Source organism: Plectrocnemia conspersa, unplaced genomic scaffold (assembly GCF_051122295.1).
Source record: "Plectrocnemia conspersa isolate PC_06_02 unplaced genomic scaffold, ASM5112229v1 ptg000005l, whole genome shotgun sequence".
Taxonomy (NCBI): Eukaryota; Metazoa; Arthropoda; class Insecta; order Trichoptera; family Polycentropodidae; genus Plectrocnemia; species Plectrocnemia conspersa.
This window is the reverse complement of record NW_028277169.1, coordinates 16,780,887-16,804,261: the sequence shown is the minus strand read 5'-3', so window position 1 is coordinate 16,804,261 and position 23,375 is coordinate 16,780,887. Positions and strand designations below refer to the sequence as shown.

Genomic DNA, 23,375 nt, shown 5'->3' with positions numbered 1-23,375 from the left:
AGATTAAACACCGAGATATGTTAAAAATCACTGCATATAAACATCAACAATAGAAGATCTAAAATAGTAGTATTCTCTACACTAAATTTCCAGCTCGAAAGAAAACTTATTATTTGTACTCTTAACATAACTTCACACAAATATTCAGTACAGTAGTAATTTGATCAACTAAATCTGCCACAAAAAATCGGCACGAAAACTTTCTTAATGCACTTTGCAAAGATGCTACATTCGATACGAATAAAACATACATTAGCTACAAAATAAAAGGAAATTCGCTCGCTGCGAAAGAGTTGCTCAATTTTCAACGAGTCTGGTTGCTATGTGTGCCAGCGTTTATTCGACAAAAAAAACGCTTAATCAAGATGATACCTGCGCACATGTCTAGTTACAATTCAAACCAATGTTGACACAAGTATGTACCAACTTTTAAGGACAATGCCATAACGGTACATAGGCGCAGCGAAGGACGTTGATTTATATGCATGAGAGTGATTCACTTTATTGTCATTCGATACATACACTTGATGTAGATAGATATAATACATGTGTGCGACTCGGTGACGTTTTCGCTAATCATCATAAACTCACAGTGAATGTTAAATTGTAGTATATGTGATGGAGTTAAATGAAATCTCCGGAAGCATTAGTAGTAATGCACGAAGGACAAGATTGTGCATGGTTGAATTAATTGGATAGCTAGTGGACAATGATGATTGGATTGGAACAATCATACGATGTCTACATTGAATGATCTTTCAGACAATGAAAAATTATCTTTCAGAAAAACTCTGGAATAGCAAAATAAAGTAATTTTGGGTAAAGTAGAAAAAATTGCACTCGAAGATTCATTTAAAATTCAAGATATTCATATAGTTTGAAATTAATAAATTGCTGGACTATTTTACCATAAATTGAATCAGAATACCAGATAAGAAATCTCCACACGACACTGACCGCAAAATAATAATATTTATAAGACACAAGGCCGTAAGATTAACAAGACATTTTTATAAATCTTAATATCATTATTATTGTATGTTTGTAAATTATTGACTATAACACAAGTGAAGACTACTACCGTGTGAATGTAAACAACCAGCAAAATAACGAATGAAGTTGTAATTATATAATCTTTTCGCCCGCCGGCGAATTGAGCTTAATAGTGTAATACTTGTGACAATCCATTTAATCAGGGGTTGTTTGCAGACCACTATATGAAATTGTCATTTATCAAAAACTCTAAGATATTCATACTGCGCGACCAATTACCAATTTTTTTTAATAAAATGGACAATAATGGGTGAAACACAAAAACGCTACGCGGCTTAATGCACCTTTATACTTATATAACAATATATCAACTCTTTTCAATTTTTTTTCAAAGAACAATTTATTAATAAAACATATTTACAGAAAAAGTAAAAATTGAAAAACAAGTCAGTTCGAGAGCTATTCATTTCATCATTATTCATAATTGAGAAGGAGATGGCAAGTAAATAAAATCGCACGATACGGATATACGTCTTTGCTTGTATTGGGTATGTCAAAAAAACATTTGTGTCAAGAAAAATTGTTTGGATTCATTTTACACAAAAATAAAGAATATTGCATATAGTGCCATATATGGCCATACATATTTATAGCACTCAATGCATGGAGTACCAGATATTGCTGTATCATCATAATATTTACGTACCAGTATTTAATGTTTCTCGATATATGTATGTACTTACACATTTAACGAAAAATGAATATTCAAAAACGTAGCAATGTGTCATTACCAGCTGACGCACTTCAAATGACTACCAACTGTTAACGTATTTCTGATTTCGGTACCTGATGGCAAAGTGGTCGCAATTATGTTACTAAAGATGTCACTGTATGGAGCAAGGCAAAAAATAATCAGAAGAAAGAGATTTTTTAAATTAGCTTGTGAGGCCATATATGGCACTGTATGTTGTAAGGGGTTAAAGAATAATTTAAGTAATGAAAGTAAAAGTGAGGCTAAAGGCAAAATTGGTACTTTGTTTGGAATCCAAAATTACATACGTATGTACATATAAGTCAATCACGTGAGTCGAGTATTCTAAAACAAAACGAGCGAATGAGCGAGCACCGAAAGTTCTGGGTCAGAGGTTTTTATGGAACGAATTGCATCCGTCCGCTGCCTTCTAAGAACTATTTATTATTTTGCGCTTTACAGCTAATGCTATTTTGTTTTATGTGAAAGTTTCCTTAATTTAGATTTTTAGACCAACTGACCAAAATATGTATTGATTACTATAGATTTGTTATTTTTGGGTACTGTCCAAAAATGTGGCATGTACTACAATTATGTGCGTTCGCGGTAAAATATAGCGATATTTTCTATGATATAAATATTTAATATGTATGCGCAAATAATACTGAACAGAAATTAAATTACAATAAAATAGTTCACAAGATCCATTATAATGAATGGATTTGTGTCCCTTTAATTTATAACGGACCAGAGCGGCCAACATAAAACAATAGAACACCAATAATGCTAAAATGGGATCTATTGTGCCGACACACAATAACGAAAGAATATGCACATTTAAAAGATGCTTCAAAATGTACTTCAAAAAACGACCAGCAAAAATATTGTCTCTAAGCGAGCAGTACAACTTCACTGTTGCCGATTTTATGCTTTTTAGAAGATGTTACTTGGCAATGAAAATTTCTGTGAGTAATATAAATCTGAGAATTTTTGGTTCTGAGTAACACCTTCTCTCTGCTAGAAACCAGAGACACTATTTTGATCGCGCTATGGAATACATGAGAGTTCAGCATGAATAGACGTAGGCAAACCTTCGGAATAGAAGAACAGCAGCTGCTTTCATTTTGATCGACAAGTTTGGTTAAGCCAATGAATAACATATAAGAGTAAGTATTGTTACAACAGGCAGAACAAACTGATATTTGGTGATACTTGATTCTATAATAATTTATATTCAAAAAGGTAAGAAGTATTTTGCAAAATAATATCCCATAAGCGTTAGATAAACTGGTAAAATAAAAATGAATAAATAAGTATTCAGATAGAACACCGTAAATATCGTAAAGACGTATAACAAATTATTTTATATTCTACTTTGTATAATATAATCTCTACTAAAATCAAGACTATCGCTTATGCCTTCACAGCACGAGTTAAGATTGGGCAATCTCAAGTTTGAGAAATCTCTTAATGCGCCTATTTGGCTACACACAATATGGTTAACTCTTTACGTTTGAATACGTCGATTATTGTGGTACATTTCCGTTATTGGTTCTTAGGCGTTTAGCTCCGCACATAAAAAAATCACCTATTTGACTTCGTGACGAACTCAAAATGCAAATGCAGCTTCAATATGATGCAAGAATAGTGAAAAAAATGCGTTCCATTTAAGGCGACTCTTTCGGTGACATTTCGCCTCTTTCCGAAAACAAAGACACAAGGGGCACCAATATAGACAAGGAATGAATCGCTTTTAGGTGAAAATACTCTCAAGGTTATTTATAATAAAACAGCTTTGAAAAACTGCAAACATGCATTAGCTAGTAATAAATTAGTAATGGTACATCTCGAGGATATCTGCTAGTTTGATGTATGTACTTGCACTATTGAATCGAACGCTGATCGACAAGAGTGCCTTCCGCACGGAATAGAAGATGCTAATGAACGGTTTCAAGATATACAGAACAGCACGAGATGCTGAGTTGTCGGCGAGAAGAATGTATAAATTGAACGTATCTAGAAAGCGTGAAATCAACACTAAATTATGAGACATCTTTAGATAAGTCGAGCAAAGCTTCTTCTATTACATTATACGATGTATGTTAATAATATGTAATTTAACCTTTCTTTAATTTGTTGGTGGAACGTTGAAAATCTCTGATATCTAGTATCAAGATAAGCAAATAGAATAACTATTACCGGGAAAATAATGCGGAAGAAATAATAGCCGAGTGCTGATCGTAATTTTACAACGGTCATGATTTTTTTGATTAAAAATCTCATTACATCAAAATTAGCATTAATTGAAATTCATTTTATACTTTTTTAATTAAAGAATTTTAATTAATAAATATAAATAAGTATTAGGTATTAGGTTTTATGAATATCAAAACTTGCATGAACGAAAACAGAAGCTTAAGATTGTGTCAAAAATTCACTTTGCAAGCTGAGACATTTCTAACTGACTTTACCGCTATGGGTTGTGTGGGACATAGAACATCTTTATTTAGCGATATGTGATGATATTGTTAAAAAACATATTGAGTCAATAATGAGAAAAAATGCTTAAAAGTTGTAGGTCATTTTAAATAACGAGCAAGCAAATAGTATTGAAGTGCTAAGAAGTTGCGCTATATCAAATAATTATAGAACTATAAAATAGTATTTAACTTATGCTGGACAAAATAACGCTAAGAATCTCAGTTCAGTTTGAATACAGTCATGTCAAAAACTAACGTAGTTTTTTTTTTTTTTGAAGAAAAATATTAAATTAAAAATATTATTATAAGAAGTTTAAGTCATGGTTCAATCATATGTTCTCAAAGTGGCCAATATCGCCTACCGGGGGGCGATGGACGTATCTCGGTGGGCAATGCTGGCTCCGGAGAAATTTGGTGGAAGAGCCACGGAGAGGACGTAGATAGAAGTGGGCAAAAAAATTACTATTAAAAAAAAATGTGCGAAATTGTCTTAGGCATTTTATATTTATGATAAAATAAATATCTTTTGCATAAAATATTTAAATGCCGCTGTAATTGTTTTTTACAGGTACTTGTGGGTTTACCCCGAACCGTTAGGGTACTTACTTACATAGCAAATATTTAATATAAATAGCGATATTATTATAAAAAGCAAATAGTACTTTAATTTTATAAATAGCAAAAAAAAATATTTTAATTTTTGACATTGGTCAATAATATTTGTGAAAATCTTGTTTTATTTTATTTCATAATTTTATTTTCAAACTTGCTGTTTATTACTAAAATTGCACAAGCTACATAATTATTTAGGTGAAATTTAAAAAATATATGGGCATTGATACGTTTACAATCTATAATTAAATGAGGTAGAAATAGAGTTTTTCAAAGGTAGACGATGAAAATTTTTGTCGTTGAAAAGTGGGCGATAAGTCGATTAAGTTTGAGAATATATGTCATAGATTATTTGGTTTTGTAGAACCCGGAATAGCATTAAAAGATAAGCAAAATATAAATCAAAGTCAGAATTAAACATTTCCATTCGACACGTGAAACAGATCAAATGAGCTGAAACACATGTATCGATTCTGCATTCAACGATGGTTGAAGAAAACACTTGAGTAAGGAATGTGCACACAATCTGCCGTGCAGCATCCTGTTCTCTCAAACTAACAGACCATTAGTTCGAACGCCAGGATATTGTCCCCGTGTGCACATGTAGATTGTATGTGAAAGTATATACGATTACTGATTAAAAATAAATGCGATTGCTCACGATTGAAGGCTAAAATAGTAAATAACACGTACGACAAAATTGTCTGATTAAGTAGCGAAAATGTTCATTATAATTACATATGTACATACTACATATATTATATAAAAAACGCAAATATTTTTAAAAATTAAAATAAACATTCAATTAAGGGATAATGATAACTTTAAGTGAATCTGGCGTAATTTATTTATTTATTAAGGGGGAGGGGGAGTCGTATCGTCTGAAAGCGAATGTATTACCCACTAGACCGCTTAGTAATAATGGCCGTGCATTTTTTAATACATTTAAATACGCTCAAAACATTTTATTTCGTTCGATTTGCATAAAATGCACGTTTTATACGCATCTTCGAACACGCTGTTTATGCATTACATATTTGCATTATGGCAACATTTTTTGTTTGTAAATTACAAATGGCGTCATCCGCTGTATCCAAATAAATAATTAACCAATGTTTTATTAAATTATATGAAGAAAAAAAATTAATCGCAATACTGAGTGTTACGACCTTCAAATTTTGTCCATCAGCAAGACCGTTAAAAAATAAAGCTAATGATTCGGATAGTTTTACTTTTTGATAATCGATATTATTCAAATTAATAACCAACACAATCGTTAGAAAACATTTATAAATATGATTATTTCTACAGATACACATAAAAGTAGGTAACTTGTCCTAATGGGCTGCAGTTTAGTTAAATTTAGATAAAAGAAAGACGTTAGTTTTTTCGTATTTGATTACACTCCACAAGATTTCTATTTTGTTTACACTATCACAATTCCCTGACCCTCCTCCACTGTGACATAATGTATGGTAGCTGCCTATGTAAAAATATAATAAATAAAAACTTTCCATATTTACTTCCACGCCACTAGAAGCAATATTAACTGTTCTGTGATCTGTGAATTAATTATTATGTGAAGTTGTAAATTGGTACCTATGATTGATTGATAAATAAATGGCTTTTTATTTGTTTGGTAGTTAAATTAAATGTGACGTCGCGGTAATAATATATGTATATACTATATATATTTATATAAGGCAAATTTAATTCATTTAAATATGGTCGAAATCAATACGTAAGATATACTTTAAAATCATGATATTTTATGTTGAGAATAGATCATAAAAATTTCATCAAGTATATGCACAGCATCAAAAGACAAATACATTTAAATAAAATATTTAAAATTACTTGTATTCGTAACACGTGTCAGCTTAATTAAATAATAATAATAATTAAAAGTACTCGAAGACATGGTCGTTATCCTTGCTATTATGGTCGGTTTGACAGCCGTTTGTTTTTTTAAAAGAACTTTTGTTTATTCACGTTGGCAGCCCTGATTAATATTTACTATACATTTTACTATGAGATGATTTTGTTCTAGTAAAAAGCTCACCTGGAGGTCCCGGAGCCTCCGCCCTCGCCGTGCAACAGGTGCAAGCGTCGCCGGTTTGTTTTGTAAACTTGCACACCACCGCGGTGCCGCCTGATCGAACTTTTTTCGCCTCGTTTTAAATCGCTCCAACGTTCGTTTCGGTATCAAAACTTGGCTCTTAGCACCACACAAAACACACTTAAACTTTGAATTCGATGGTCACAAAAGTAATTTTGAAGAATTCGCGCCGCGAGGTCAACGACGAAGAGAAACACCTCAGGCGGCGTGCGGCACGCCACTGGTGGGTCTTCGGCGATCGGACCGACCGGAGTGGGGAACCGGCGCGCGACCCATACACTATCCGCATTTTACTCCAGTACAAGTTCAAATGCCAAAATATTTTTATTTATTTATTAAAAATATGACCATCATGATTTAACAGGTTTACCCAATGCGTAATATCCACAATATTTACACAAACAATTCATAGACATGTATGTATGTACATAAATATACATATATAATATGTACAGGTGCTACACATACATTAACATTTAATCTTACCACACACACGAACGAAAAAGTGGTGTAAAATAAAAGTAATAAAAATGTATATATCGCAAACCAAAAAGAGAACATAAAGATATACATAAAAGTACCATACATAACGAGTGGTTTCAGCCCCTCGTAGTTATCGCCGAAAACATTATTGTAGATCAGTGAGCGTCACGTCTTCCACATTTTATCCAAAAACACTCATACGATTTACTCACACAATCATATTGTTGGAGTTGACATCCACTTACTGTGATATTATATATATTTTATTTTGTGTGAAATAGACCGATATGCTTATTTTTATAACCGGATATGACACGAAATCCTTGAAATGAACATTACCGATTCAACAAGAACAAGCGAGACAACGAATATTCTTACGCGCATGTATCGCTTTTCTCTCGCATACGTCTGAATACGTGGACAACGCATTGACAAAATTATTGCATTACGACTTTTTGACGTATCTGTTACCAGCACTGTTTTTGGATTCGGTACTCACAATTTTTCATAGTGAATTTTTAAAAATTGAAAATGAACTACCAATCTTCTTCTACATCATTAGAAAGTGATAGTATTGTTGGAACGAAACCAAAGAAAACTGATTTCCAACTTAACCGTGATTTTATTTTTTAAATGTAATTAATTTTATTTTTAAATATGTATATTTTCTATGTAAATTTTCTGTAAATATGTTTTCTATGTATGTAAATTTATATCTATTATATATATATATATATATATATATATATATATATATATATATATATATATATATATATATAATTTGTATCACTATATAACAAAAATATTTTAATAATTTTTGAAATGTTTTTAATTGCGTTTTTTAAATAATATATCATACGTGTAAAAGTTTACGATCTCTTTTACAAAGCACAAATTGGAAGCTGTGATATTCACTGTTGTAGATATTTGTAAGCACGCTTATATCTTTCCCGCAACCATAGAGTAAAGAATATATATATATATATATATATATATATATATGTGTATGTGTGTGTGTGTGTGTGTGTGTGTGTGTGTGTATATACATTCTTCACTCTATGCCCGCAACAGACGAAAAGCAAGCAAGACTTTAAAATCTGCATGTGTAAAACCTCCTTTATAGGTGGCAATATTATTCGAATTGAAATAACAATATTGAGATAAATCTCTTGTCTAGATGTTGACTATAAATTAGTTTTAATACATCTCGTAAAGTTCTTTGCTTTACCAGTCTGCGCGTAATTTTAAGTATTGAAACTATTATGTTATAGCTTTTATTTTTAAAGCTACATCAACATCTGAGAATTTTTTTTCTGCAAGTTTCAGTTAAGGAAATTAAATATACATTTTATTTATCAAATAATAATAAATCTCATCTCTAATTGATATTGCCTATTTATAAGAAGTATTGTTATACATTGGTAGATAACATTATTTTTACTGAGTCTTTTATTATAAACCACGTAACTAGACTTTTTAATGAAGTAAATCAATATTTTTTATGTAAAATAAACAACTTTTTACCCATACAACTTATTTATTTTAGTAATAAAAAATTAGAGAAATTAATTAATATTAAAAATTTAATATCCAAAGTGTATGGGCTTCAAAGTTCAGCTGAGCAGCCTCTTTGAAATAGCGCTACAAACGTCCGAACATATTATCAAGGTCATTAACTTTATAAATCTTGTATTTTAAATATTTTGATTAAAAATAAAATAAAACATTTTAATTTATTGTATTCAATTTTAATATTTTTATTTAATTAAATATCGATGGAGTTCACAATGTACATACCTATTTTAATAATTATAAAGAGCAAGAATATTTTTATACTTTAGTTTACTATATAATTGTTTTAGAAATTTCAATTAAAACAAGAAATGTACATATGTACATACATAGTAAAAATTTAATTTATTATAAGAAAATTATTGCATAATTAATTTATTACATACTATAAGTAAATATTATTTGCATTTTGTTTTTATTATCATATCATTTATTATTTATAATTTTTGTTACAGTATTGAACATCAAACTTATTGCTGAAGTTTGCTGATAGAGATTATTGCGATCAACTTTTGTAATAAACTTGCGAGAGCAATGTATTACAATAAAACATATTCATTCTGCAAACTGATGTTGATACACTGCTGCATATCCATCTGTAAGTGTTTCAGATTCGTATTCGAGTCTTTCTTCCGTTAATTTCTTATTTATCCATTGTATAATACTATTCACAAAACCGGTAATAATATAGATACCACCAAACACTGAAAACAATCTGATTGTGAACTGCAAAATATTGTCTCTCTCTTGCGAAACCTTTAATTTCAAAGGTGCGATGTCGTATTTGAAGAATATTCCCGGCATTCCGTGTGAACCTTTATGATGATTGATCGGTCGAGCGAGCTCTTTGACCGAATACTGATAAGTTTTGACTTTTGAGAACGCAGTATCGACTTCAGTCGGTACCACATCTATAAAATATTGGTACAACATTGTAGCGGTTTCGGTTATTCGTTCATCACCTTCTAATGGATATATAATTCCCGGTGCCGAGTCACCAAAACTGAACTGATTGATCCTATGACTAAAATTATATGATTCTTCTCCGTATAACATACTTAAATGTATATGTCCGACGGGCAAATGTAAACTTTTACCCATCGTTATATGAAAATTACCACCGACTTTATTCAACGTTAGAGATCCTCGCACTCTACACGCGTCGTGGGCCGTATTAGGCTCGCTGGTTCTAGGAGGCATTTCGCCTTGAATAGCCGCTTGTCCCGATTTCCATAGTAACTCTGATACTGCATGATATTCTTCTCTTAGGTAAGTGTTTATGTATCGAACGGAATCAAAATGAGTTTTTTGGTTGTGTGTCAGTTCAAACCACGTATCTTCTTCTTTGAGTTCGCCAAACGCTAAGACGTTTTGTGAAGTCGAATCCAAAATATCAGCTCCTATTAGACTGCACGGCATCGCTACTGTCAGATCTATGTTGATTTTTAATTTAGAGTCTAGGTCGGTATCTGGTGAGAATTTAAATACCATTTTGCTTTCCATGTAATATATTACCTCTGATACGAATAGGGTGACGATTATTATGAAGGCGATGATGGAGAGAGTTCCTCCAACTGGAGTCGTTTCAACGCAAGCATCTTGAACGCGACTGAAGGCATCCAATTCTTTAATTTGTTTTAAAGCGCGTTGTCTGGGTCCTCGATAACGCAACATTTTGAAATTTGCGTTAAAAAAGTTAGATGCAACGTCACAAACGTTAAATTTACCGGCAAAAGGCGAACGTCATACATTTGACGTATGCCATTTGATTAGTACCGGCTGGTGTTGCTATCGCAAAAATATGTGCTTAAATGTAATTGAAATAAAATAATATTTAAAGCAATTGAAATTCAAATTTATCAAATATTTTACTTATGTTTATTTATAATTCTTTTTAAAAAATGACACGCAATTAAACTCAAAGCAAAACATGAAAGCAAAAATATATATTTTTAATATTGTAATAAACTATGTAGCTTACTTTATGAAATAAAACATTTTACCATCATTCAATAATATTAAAGGTAATATTTTTTCAATGATATCTACTATATATTCAATTGAGATCGCTAGCTCATTTAGTAGCTTTCATTACTTTTTAAAACATTATATGATTTTTCTTATTTACCAGCACTTACAGACTATATATTTATAATCGACATAGATAAATTCTATAAATTATTCTACTAGTTTTGTCATTAGTTGGTTTTTAAATAAAATTTGATTTGTAAACATGCTTCAGCAGTATTAATTATTTTGCAAAGTATCATTTCATTTAATTTTCACATAATAAATTCAAATCCATTTCAAATGATTTTTATAAAATTAAAAAAATATTCTGAAATCTACATTATTATTAGTCAATGATTATATAAAGAATACTATAATTTTATTTAGCTGGTGTTAAATTCTTAATTCAGAAAATTATTTAACATCCTGCAATGATTACACTGTCGGTTGCAAGTGTTTTATACTCATAGGAACTATATTTTAAGTTTTTTTATCTTGTTTTATATTTTTAAAGCAGATCAAGTCTTTACAATGTTGTGCAAAGACTAGGTGTACACTGTGAAAGAAAAAATAAAACGCTTTTAAATCCTCCCATAATAATAATTGCTTAATAAAACCTTTAGAATTCCGTAGCTCTTTCATAATGTTATGTTACAGCTTCTTTGCAAAAGGAAGTACTACATTTCTATTTATTATATATGCAGTGACCCACGATTTTTACGTTACTGGTACGCACAACTTGAATTTTTTCTGCTTAAGTTAAATTTATATTTTATTATGTGCTGAAATAGTGCAGAAAATAGTATTGAAGACAGACAGCTTCGATTGTATGCTGATATACGTTGGTTATCAAGAGTTTTTAAATTATGAATGAAGCTTATCTTATTTTTGGGCATGTAATTCTCAATTGTGAATTACATGAGGATTTTCCTCGCCATGTATGCGACATTTTTTCTTTTTTCATACACAGAGAGGTGGAAACATGCCTGATCAGAAAATAAGATTTTCTTGGAAAAACTCGCAATTAAGCGGTTATTAATGTTGTCCTGTTTTATTCAGTGTTGTCGACGAAACTGATAAATTGTTAATTACGATTTTTAACCGATTTTTGTAGACTTAACACGCGCACGGCGATAAAAATCCATGTTTTAAATTTTCAAACGTATCCATGTTGTAAAGCGTTGTTGGTCACTTTCGCAGACGTTAGTGCCAAAAGTAGAACAAATGTTTTTAACCATTGGTTTCTGAGCGTGGCGCCGATATTCTTAACAAGTATCAAAATATCTATATTACCTATAAAGTCTAAGAATTAACCATTTAAAAATTTAAATATTTAACCTTAATATAATATTTAAATTTTGATAACGAATGGCCGTCAAATCGACGGCCTTCGGACCCGCAGATCAAACAGGAGCGTATTGCGCATGCCTGACATTCGAAGGACTTTATTCCCCATTCCAATGTGAATAGTCGTTGCGTTGTTGTGATAAGGCAAAGTTGGCACGACTGCCGGCTGACAGATGTCAGCGGAGTGGGGCGCAGGGGCACACGACGGGTGGTGGGGCAGATGTGCCGACGCTCTCCGCAGGGCCATGGGTTGCTGCTCCAGCATCTGCGGCAAAAGCCCGGACAGACAGGTATATTCGCAACCTAGGACAATGCTCGCTTTGCTCCGACATAAAACAAACCAATTACTTATTCCACACTCAAATCTGACGTCATTGACGTTTGTTTGTGTCGCAGTCTATTGTACATCAACAGGTTATTATACGCTCGGTTGTCATTTAACGACAGCTGTTGTAATATGCTATAGCATATCATTTTTTGATTAGACATTGCAAACAATTCACCCCTAGTGAAAATTATAATGTTAAAATGCTTAAACGCATTTGTGGACTTATTCTCGTATTAATGCTATTCCTATATTATTGATGAAACGTATAAATAAAACAGTTTTAAAAATTCATAGACATCAACGTTGAGTTCAGCTTATTTACAAATACTATCAAACAATTAATGTAACTAGAACCCCTACCGACTGAAATTAAAGACTCAAACAAGATGCATATAGCTAAATTATCGCAATAAACTAGTGAAAACAATTTATTGTGATTTACAACCCTCCGTAATTGAAAAATCATCACTCAACCGAAAAATATGGTTTATATTGTTCGGATGAAGGCTGAAGCTACAACTGACAATATTAAAAATCAATTCAAAACCGATTCTAAATAGTAAACCTAAAATTAAAATTTAAGACTGTAACAACTCACGAACTACAAATTTATATTAAGAGACTTCTCAATTACGAAGCTCCCAGAAATGACTCCATTCCTAATAAAGCTTTTAAAATCCTTCTATCGATTGCCATTGAGTGTGTATAATTTTCAACATCGTAGAAGCAAGCAGACTTAAAAATGTATTTTGTCATACCCTGGGACACTAAAAATAAAAAAACATTATTTCTTGTCAAAAAACTTATATTTGATAACTTTTTTATGCGAAATAATATCCAATAATTAAATACAGACATGTTAAATAAATAGAATATTATTTTTTGTACAATATTTCGTGTATTCTGCAATTTCGATTTGCGTACTTTTAGGATTTCCGTGCCGTGCCTATTTGTTACTTCAATTAGTTTTCGTTATCCCTAGTATTATATATACATATATAAAACATCTGGAAACATATAGTATACTATTTTTCCGCAACCAAATATGTTAACCTTTTTTAATTTTCTTATTTACTATTCATACGAAATTTTATTTTTAATGGCACAGCATCTGGCAAAGTAAATTGAGATAGAACATTAAGTTCGAATTTGCATACGGATGAATTAACACACTGCAAGAGTAGACATGTCCCGTGCAAAATATAAAAGTGTGCAATTGCATACGTGTCCACGAAAGTGTTAATAGTATAGTTACTCATAAATCTGATACAGACTTTTCGCTTCCTTTCGATTACCGCTCTGTTCCCGTTTAAACCATATTGATCAAATAATACAAATAATCAAAACAACTAGAGTATAATTTATCCTGTAAAAGTAAGTTAAATATTAAAAATAATTACTTATTTATATATCGTTAATTAGATTTGCAATTTTGAAGTGTAACGTTCAAAGGATATATTATACATATGTACATATATGTAGGTAGGCCCACATAAATATCCTTTGAATATTACGGTTCATTGTATGCTTCACTTTGGCATAACCTTTTTCCCTGTTAATGGATATATACATTACACTAGTATAATAATTTCAATGTATAAACAATAACCGATAAAACAATTACAGAACAATTCTCGGCGATATAGTGTAAAGTTCATTGACATAAATGTGCTTGTACTTGTATCTAATAATAAACTATACACACATTCAGTATCACTTTTAGCCAATGGAAACATCTTCATTCCAAATCTATATCGTTTAAAAGTTATATTCTATTTTCGGAAAAGTCTCTCTTTCTTTTTAATAATTGATTCATCAATACTAATATTTTTTTCTTATGTGTAGATAGACATATTTCTTTCTAATATAAACTAAAATTGCTCGTATCTTGTATAAATTACGACTTGAAGTGTGATCTTATTTCTTGCGTTATAATTTGCGAAAAATTTTTGATTGCGCGCAAGTGCTAAATAAAAGCTAGTGATTTTTTGCACATATAAAAAATTAAATGTTTCGTTAAAATATCTCTACCGTCTTCAAATTACATTGGATTAAAATTAATATTCTTTATTTTTATTCTCCATTTACTATAGAAACCGTATATGTAAAAATCTTCTCAAAAATCACAACAATATTTTTTTAAATTTATAATTTTATTATAATTTTTTTTCACACTTCATTATGAAAAACAAAAAAATTTACCAGGACATAAAGATTGTTTTTATTGATTCACCAATAAATTGTATTTCTTAAAACAGGTGCCTCTTTGGAGGGGAACGTAACAGGATGCATAGATGTTTCGGGTTTCGCTGTTTTTTTTGTGTGCCGGCAAGTGATCCGTTTATAATTAAAACTTCAATGTCCATATATTATTTTTATTAAATTTGTCATATATATATTGCATATATTATTTTTATTAATTATGTATGTACTTATGTGGGAAGCATATGCTACTAATAACTAGATTATTGGATGCCGTCGTTCATTTCATCGTTTACTATTTTCATTGATACTTTCGTGTTTACTATATAGTCCTGTCACTTCTCTAAATATATCTTCCTTATCTACTTTGGCATTGCAGCCTACTAAAATTACTAATGCATCATGTTTGAGGATTTTTTCACACTGCTTTTGAAGTTCTTCTTAAAATCTATCTTTATTTTCTTCTTTTGTCGGAGCATATTCATTGATGAAAGTTGTATTGAATAAGGGACCTTTAAGTCTTAATTTTGATAGTGTGTTGTGATTGGTTCGAATCCTATTTAATTTACTAGTGACTATGAACCCTGTACTTTGTTGTGCCCCATTAGTTGACCTACTAGTAAAGGGTATAATTTCGTTTGTTTATTTGTCCACTTTTTTCCACCTGATATTTTGCAGGGCTACTGTATCTATCTTGAGTTTTAGTATTTCTTCCGCTATTATTTGCATCTTTCCTGGTTGTAACATTGTTTGCATATTCCTGGTGCCAAAATTTAAGTTCAGTCTTTTATCCAGATTTTATTTACCTAGATCAGCAGTTCTTAAATTGGGGTATGCGAAACAATTTTTTTAGCAATATAAAACAAGCTAGATAACTCCCATAATATAGCAGAACAACTACGAAAGTAATAAGGAATACAATGTTGGGGGCTAAAACAACAAAATACATGTTTGATTACATTATCGAATGATATGATCAAGAATAAGATTGAATATATGTTGTATAAAATAAAAGAGCAGTTACTTTCAAGAGTGCTCAAAAATCACTATTACTTACTACAATTGAATGAGAGTACCGTCGTCTCTAATAATGCTAATTTGTAGCATTTATTAGATATGAATTTGAATATAAAATACAAGAGGAATTGTTATTTTGTGATTCAGTTACTTTGCATACTACAGCGGAGGCCATATTTAATAGTTTAAATCATTTTATAACAAGAAATAAAATCGAGTGGTCAAAATGTATTGGAATTTGCACTGATGGAGCTCGTGCAATGTCAAGAAAAATAAATATTAATAGTATAGCATATCAATTCACTTGGAACCATTGCTGCATACACAAGGAATTGTTAATATCCAAAAATATGTCAACATATTTAGTAAAATCATTGGATAAAGTTCGATTTAATTAAGGCTCGTCCACTTAACTTAGTGAGAAAAGATAAGAAGTCTATATGCACATCTATTATTTATTATACATAGGCAGTGGCGTAGCTAGGGTAGGGTAAAATTGCCGCCCTCCCCCATACATTTTTTGCAGGGTCATAAAATCAGCATTTCTTAGTATAATAAATTGGTTATTATTAAACTTGTTATTCATAGATTTATATATGTTTTAGTGCATTCAGGGTTAAGAACCACATTAGACGATCCCATCGCGAATATGCCGTCTATATATATAACTAGATTATTGATCCACTTTACATGAAAGTTTCTAATGCTAAACATTTACTTCTATTTGAACAATATATTCTCGTGGAATTGTCATGTGATTCATCTTTGAAACTACAATTCAACAAAACTGACACTCCAATTTTTGGTTACTTCTCAGATCTGATTATCCTGCACTTGCACTCCAACATTTGATTCCGTTCTGCGCAATATATTTATGTGAATAGACTTTTTCGGTATTGTTATATATAAAATTACAGTATAGAAAGAAACTCAATATAGAGCAGACCTCAGAATAAAACTTCCCAACATCAAGTCCAATATTGCGGTTCTGGTTTCAAGGAAACAACTACATTCATCTCATTAAGTAAAAAAATATTTGCAAAAAACATATTATAATATGAACTATTTTAACCAATATTTGAATAAAAAATATTTTATGTGAGTTAAATTTGTAGGTTTTTTTTATTCATGTTTTTATATTCTATACGATAATAAAAATGTTAATATCTATACATACTATTTATTTAAATAATAAGCGATACACTTTTACCAATATTTATTAAATCGTAGTGCCTATGAGATTATTGAGCCAAAAATTAAGTCTCAAGAACAACGTAGTCAGGGTTGGGTTAGCATAATTCACATACTACATACATTTAAGAACCAGTGACCTAGGTTAATATGAATCGGGCCGGGTTTATTATTTATTTGACTTTTTCGTAACCATTTGCATTTCTCCATGTTGGGTGGTTAGCCCCACAATAGAGACCCTCCTCTTTTATCCGGGCTTGGGTCTGGCAATCTACACTCCAGGCGGAGTTGGTTTTTAGAGTTTTACATTGTTATCTTCCAAAAACTTGTTAAATCTATCAGTTCATCAGAAAAAATAGCTTTTAAGAAACTAGAACTAAAATTCTAATATTATTTATAGAATTTTTCCCTTTTCAGAGGAATTACTTCGAGATTGTAGAGAAATATACCATTCTATGAAATGCTACAATCACATTACTTGACATTTATCAATGTATTCAAATCATATTGATGAAGAATCAGTAGTCAGTTTATCCTTGCGACATTTCAGTGCATGTAAAGTACTTTTGACATTTATTTACTTTTACTTCTTGACATTTTGAATCAGATCAATACTTCTTGGCTTTGGCCCCATTGATTTTTTTGAACTTTAAAATGGTAATGATATCTTATGAATCGGTAAAGCTAAAGAAATAATAAAAAATTTTTCTGGTTTGTATGCTTTTAATTTATATTTTTATTGCAAAAATGTAAATTATATCGATATACAGATAAAATGTGTAATAGTATCTGATAGCAGTGTCAAATGAGGACGAGTCCAGGTTTCTTTGAAAGGGTTGTAACAGGCAGTTAGGATCGATGTGGAGTCCTCGTTGATGCATTTCGAAATGCATGAGTTTCTCTGGTCTCTGCGGGTCGGCTTGTAGCGCTAGTCTGAGTTGATCGCTCTCTTTAAATGAGTTCTAAGTCGAATGCTGATGTAAGTAAGTGTCGAGTCTTTTATGTGTTTCCGTGGACGAATCAGGGGAAAAGTTTATTTCGATCAACGGCTGTACAGTTAAAACCCCTTGTTAATTTACAATCCTTCTAATGAGGTACGAGTATGTCTTTTGGGTGGTACTCTTTAAGCGAAATCATTGTGGTCGTTATATTATGTATAATATGTGGTCATTATAGCAATATTTGGTGCATGAGATATTGTGTATTGTTTCTAGACACGTGTCTTGATGATCATAGAAAAATATAGGTACTTTGTGGAGTTGTTTGGAGTTAAATTAAATTAATAAAATATTTTTAATGTAGTGCTATTTTACCCTTTTATAGCGTGCAAATTTTTTGCTTCTTGCTATTAAACTGCTATTTTATGCTGAATATTTTGTCAAAGAATATAAATCCTAATCAAGATAATTTAGGGAAAATATATATGGCTCTGAAAACTCTGTTTTTATTTTGATCCTAAGCAAAGTGAAGTTGCAAATAAATTCAACTCTTCAACTATCATATTATTAGTGTCTTTTCAAAGTATTTTAAACTGTTCTAAAGAATCTCAAATATCATCAAAAATAATATTTTTAGATTTGAAAATCATTATAAAAAAATGTAATTACAATTATTTATGAAATAAAATCTTGACATTGTTGTATAAACAAAGATAATAATTACTACATTATTTCCGCCTTGAATACTGATATTCATATCAAATTAAAACATTCTCTATAAATAGAATCACTAATCTATAAATTAAATTATCGTTTTAGGAAGAAAATATTAACGAACGAACACATCTACTAGTGGATCCGGTTAGAAATGAGCCGGCACCATCGAAACCGGCTCGCGCAGCTCAGACTCCTCGCAAATCTGACGAACAATCGGCGTTGAGCCGAATCCTCCAAGAAACAGCAACGTAATAATTCTCATATATATTTATTTATCAAGATTATTTTTTATAATAAAAAATCTATTTTTAGTAACGTTATCGACGTTGGAGCTCTGGGCACGCACGCTTTGGAGCCTCACGAGTATAATGAGCGGGTTAAACTATATCAAACACGGCTAACAAGTAGTGGCGGTATTGGTGTTTTACCCGGATCTAACGCATCCAAGACAACTTTGCCACAACCGTTACTCTTGAGGGATGTATCTAATGCTGAAAAAGCTGCCATCTTAGCACAAGAGCCGATAGCTCCCCAAGATAAACTATTAGTAAGTTAACATCTCAAGTATGCATTATTGTAATTGATTATGTATCTAATTGACTCTGTTTTTTCAGATAGGAAATATTTTGAAAACAGCCGTCGGGGCAATGTCCAAGATAAAAGTAGAACACCGCGAAGACTTAGTCGTGCCGTTTAGGATACCGTAAATATTTGATGCATCACAAAATAAATAATCTAATCACATTTTCAGATCTATAGCTTGTTATTTAGTGGGTTAACATTAAAACGTAATTGACGTACAGGGTTAATTTTGAGGAAGATTTCGACATTTATAAATTTGTAGTAACAGCTATTTAAAATATGTTTTATATAGCTGTCTCAAATTTTATAAAAGTATACTTTTAAAAAACACATTAAATGAGCGTACAATAAAACTGGTTAATGTTTATTAAACACTAAAAAAAGCTCAATAACTTTAATAATATTCTCATTTATTCCTTTATTTCTAAATTGTATTTTTATTGTTTTTCCTTATTATTATCATATTGTCTAATCTACATATATGTGTAATTGTATACCAAACGTTTCTTTTTATTATATATAGGCTATAAATATTGTAAAATAATTATATTTTAATAAAAAGTCTGACAAATAAATATTTCTTTCTATTTTTTTGTCTACATAATGATAATACAATTATTTTGCATCAAAACCAAACACGGGTAACTTTTCATAATGTTCGTCGTTGACTGTGGGAAACAGTGCCATAAATTTGAAACAATCTCCCATTTTATCTGGACTGGTGAGCATATCGTATCCGGATTGCAAACTTTCCTGTTGTTCTTTAGTAGCGTTTTCCAGTAAAATCTGTAATTAACATTTTATTAAATTCAATGTATTTTTAATAAAAAAAACACTTCTTAATGAAAATAACGTTCTACAAAATGACAACCTATAAAATTATTGTGAAACCAAGATAAAATTAACTCAAACAAAGAAGGGTATTATTGATTGAAATTAAGGATGTAAATCTCGGGTCAAGTGGAAAAGGAAACTCAAAATATGTCTCTGAGGCAGAAATTATCTAAGCAATAAACATGGGATGAAATAAAATTGGAGTCGCAAAAGACATAAATCTTCATAACACAAAATCAGTTGAATCCGAATAACACCTTTGAACATAAAGGCTTGTTGTAGCGACTATTGGCATAAGATTAGAAAATTCACGGAGTGACATTTGTGGTGATTTAGTTACTCTACAGATGGTACATGGCAACAATTTTTGATAATAATAAATCACAACTGATAAAATCTACTTCAATACAATATAAGTCATAGGAATTGCAGCGAGTAAAAAAAGTGATTAATTGGAAAGGTGATGATCACAGTATTTTGGGTTTATGAAAGGATAATTCTTGCGTATATATTTCAAGAGTGCACAGATAACACTGAGAGTTTAAGTGGTTGTTAGTAGTGATTTTATACATGCCTAAAAAGATGATAAAGTAATAGAGCAACTACTATTGTAAATGTGGTGTGGGGACCACTTGACCAGGTAGAATACAACTTATCACAAATACACACAAGACACAAAAATGGGTTAAAAGCGCAATTCAAAACGTGTTTTTATGACTTGCATTTGTCGTGCCGACAAGTGCATTTGGTATATGATAAGTGTTTTGAAAATATGCTGTAGTGTCTGAAGGGTTTAAAATATGAATTCGTATCCAAAACAAAGGTAAATAGTAACAATGGGCTTTCTGAGAGTTTTAAGATAAAATACGCGATTGTAGGTATTTTACAAAGAACTGTCCAGGATGAGACAAGCTGGAGATTGGAAGTGACTATACAAGGACAGATCGAAGTGTTTCAAGTCTCTAGTAGTAACAAGAAGAACAATGATTCAAATAATATTGCTGATCTTTTATGTAAATATTACTTTTAAACGAATGTCAGCGCGTATGGATTGAAGGAAATTCCTCTGTGATACAGGACCAAAGACTCGAGCTTCTTTAGCAACTTCTTTCAATAGTTTAAAGTTAACATCAGCGGTTAGATCAGCGTGTCCGAGATTTTCGAGAGGATCCACTTGCTGATGGTTCTTGAACGCCTAAATTAGAATTAAATCCATTAATATAGTAACATTGATAAATATTATAATAGATTATACCCTAAAAGTATCTCCTTTAGATCCATCATGTCCATAATCGACCAACAGTGCTATCCCTCCATTTTTATTGACTCGTGACGCTAATTCTTGCACAATTTTTAAAGCCTGCGGGCAAATTTCACATTGATCTAACTCATTATTGAATACATTTGCGAATAATTTTGTAGCTGTAGTATCGTCCGGTGCGATAACGTAACGAAACTTAGTATCAGTTTCACTAGATTTTTCACGGTCAATATCAATGAGTAATTCGCGCCATCCTTTATCAGTTTTCTATATTTATAAACAAATTAATACAATAAAATTAAAGTATTGTATTTTTATAATAAACATATATACTACCTGAAACTTGTGTATTGGTAGGGAATCTAAAAATTCATGTGCTATTATAAAAGTGAAGCCTTTAGGTACTTTTTCTAAATCTTCGTACCATAACATTTCATTACCGAAAATTCCTTCACCCTTAAAATATATATTTAATCAAAGTAATGCATCAATATGAACACAATAATAAGATATTACCTCATACGTGTGCTCAGCGCTTGTGGATGACTTGTGTGATAAACATAATCGATCTACTTGTAACTGCCGAAGGGTTGGCGATACTTCAACAAGATGAACGCTACACTCTTCTGATTTTATACCTAGTTTTCTAAAAACCTATTTTAAATTAAAAATTAATATTCCAAGCTCAAATATAATAATTCAACTCACCCTAAGAATATCAGCCATTAACGAACCTTTACCAGGCCCTAGTTCGACTATTTGAAATGGCGTAGGTGATCCCAATTTTTGCCATTCCATTACCAACCAAATGGCCAACATTTCACCGAAGAGTTGTGTAAGTTCAGGACTGGTTATAAAATCGCCGCGTTCTCCGAAAACATCTTTGTTCATGTAATAACCACCACAAGGATTTGTAAGAACGTTTTTCATATATTCCGCTACGGTTATAGCTCCTGTCATTTTTATTCTGTGACTTATTTGCACAGACATATCAAGTTGTTTAGACGCATCGATATTTTTCATATTTTCAAATTTAGGTCTGCTGACAGATTTGAATGTTCCTCTTTTTGGCAAAATAAGGAAAGCACATCTTGACAGTAGTTTGTTTTGTTGCACAATCCACGTTGATCGGGAGAACATGATTAAATAATTGAGAAAATTGTGTGGTTAAATTCCTAACCTGTAGTGACAGCTGTCATTTTGGTAGGCCTTAAGAAAAAAATTTTCGACCAGTAAATTATATAAGAACTATGGATTAAATATATTTTTTAAAACTATTACATTTATTTCACTTACCATAGATAACCAATACTAAGTTTTACTAGTTGTATCCATTTCATGACTCTTTGAATTATTTTTCTTTTATATTTACTAAAAAATACGTATTTATTTAAATGAAAAAAATATGCTAACAAATAAAATAAAGTAAAGCAACATGCATAAATAATCTCATATATTTAGAAGAGGAAGGTCAGCGAAATTGTGATAGTGTGAAACAAACAGGTGATATTATTTTTAAAAGATGCTTAAGGAAAGTGAAGTTAATTTTATGCAGTAAGTATTATATTGCAAAAAAATCATAGACGTACTGCCAGGTTAATCAATTTTGAATTACCTTTATAGCACGTAAGTTATAAAACATCTTTCAGATTATCGTTCACTGGTTGATGATATTAGATTTATAACTTATAATGTAAATGAAAATTTGTAGTTTATCTGTAAATATTGTTTATTGTTATTTCATTGTTGAAAATATTTTTAAATATAAAATGATGATATTTAACTTCTAAAATATTAGACAATGAACAGTTTATTGATTTAGCGAAAAAATTTAAATTTAGCCCCCAAAAAAGTCAATCATTTAATTGGTTTAAGACTATGATTGTGTCTTTATTTATAAAACAGTGCATTTAAAAACAAGCAAAATAATAAAAA

The 23,375-nt window shown here is 30.9% G+C and overlaps 4 protein-coding genes across 18 annotated transcripts in view; 1 reads left to right on the top strand and 3 right to left on the bottom strand.

Annotated features, from left to right (window-relative positions):
* Positions 1-7,177, bottom strand: part of LOC148234964 (uncharacterized) — a 127,954-nt gene extending 120,777 nt beyond the window's left edge. For all 14 annotated transcript variants that reach the window (XM_088186373.1, XM_088186384.1, XM_088186368.1 and 11 more), the window contains exon 1: positions 6,899-7,177. The gene's annotated coding sequence lies outside the window, so the exon portion shown is untranslated. The remainder of the gene's footprint in view (positions 1-6,898) is intronic.
* Positions 7,178-9,420: 2,243 nt separating this feature from the next.
* On the bottom strand, positions 9,421-10,802 carry LOC148234963 (endoplasmic reticulum-Golgi intermediate compartment protein 2). The gene has a single exon (XM_088186408.1). The coding sequence runs from the start codon at positions 10,685-10,687 to the stop codon at positions 9,569-9,571; it is 1,119 nt and encodes a 372-aa protein (XP_088042534.1). The 5' UTR covers positions 10,688-10,802; the 3' UTR covers positions 9,421-9,568.
* Positions 10,803-12,569: 1,767 nt separating this feature from the next.
* On the top strand, positions 12,570-19,920 carry Lamtor1 (Late endosomal/lysosomal adaptor, MAPK and MTOR activator 1). 2 transcript variants are annotated; one of them, XM_088186411.1, is made up of 5 exons: positions 12,570-14,072; positions 14,957-15,026; positions 18,866-19,011; positions 19,076-19,310; positions 19,378-19,920. In XM_088186411.1, exons 2-5 carry the CDS (start codon positions 14,985-14,987, stop codon positions 19,468-19,470), a joined length of 516 nt encoding a protein of 171 aa, XP_088042537.1. In that variant the 5' UTR covers positions 12,570-14,072; positions 14,957-14,984; the 3' UTR covers positions 19,471-19,920. The 2 variants fall into 2 exon arrangements, with proteins under 2 accessions (XP_088042537.1, XP_088042536.1); XM_088186410.1 differs by lacking the exon at positions 14,957-15,026 and having other exon boundaries at positions 12,570-12,660.
* Positions 19,915-22,627, bottom strand: LOC148234961 (protein arginine methyltransferase NDUFAF7 homolog, mitochondrial). Its single transcript, XM_088186406.1, has 6 exons — positions 22,149-22,627; positions 21,957-22,094; positions 21,777-21,896; positions 21,435-21,707; positions 21,204-21,374; positions 19,915-20,131 (listed from the first exon to the last, which is right to left on the bottom strand). Exons 1-6 carry the CDS (start codon positions 22,578-22,580, stop codon positions 19,961-19,963), a joined length of 1,305 nt encoding a protein of 434 aa, XP_088042532.1. The 5' UTR covers positions 22,581-22,627; the 3' UTR covers positions 19,915-19,960.
* Between the last annotated feature and the right edge of the window lie 748 nt (positions 22,628-23,375).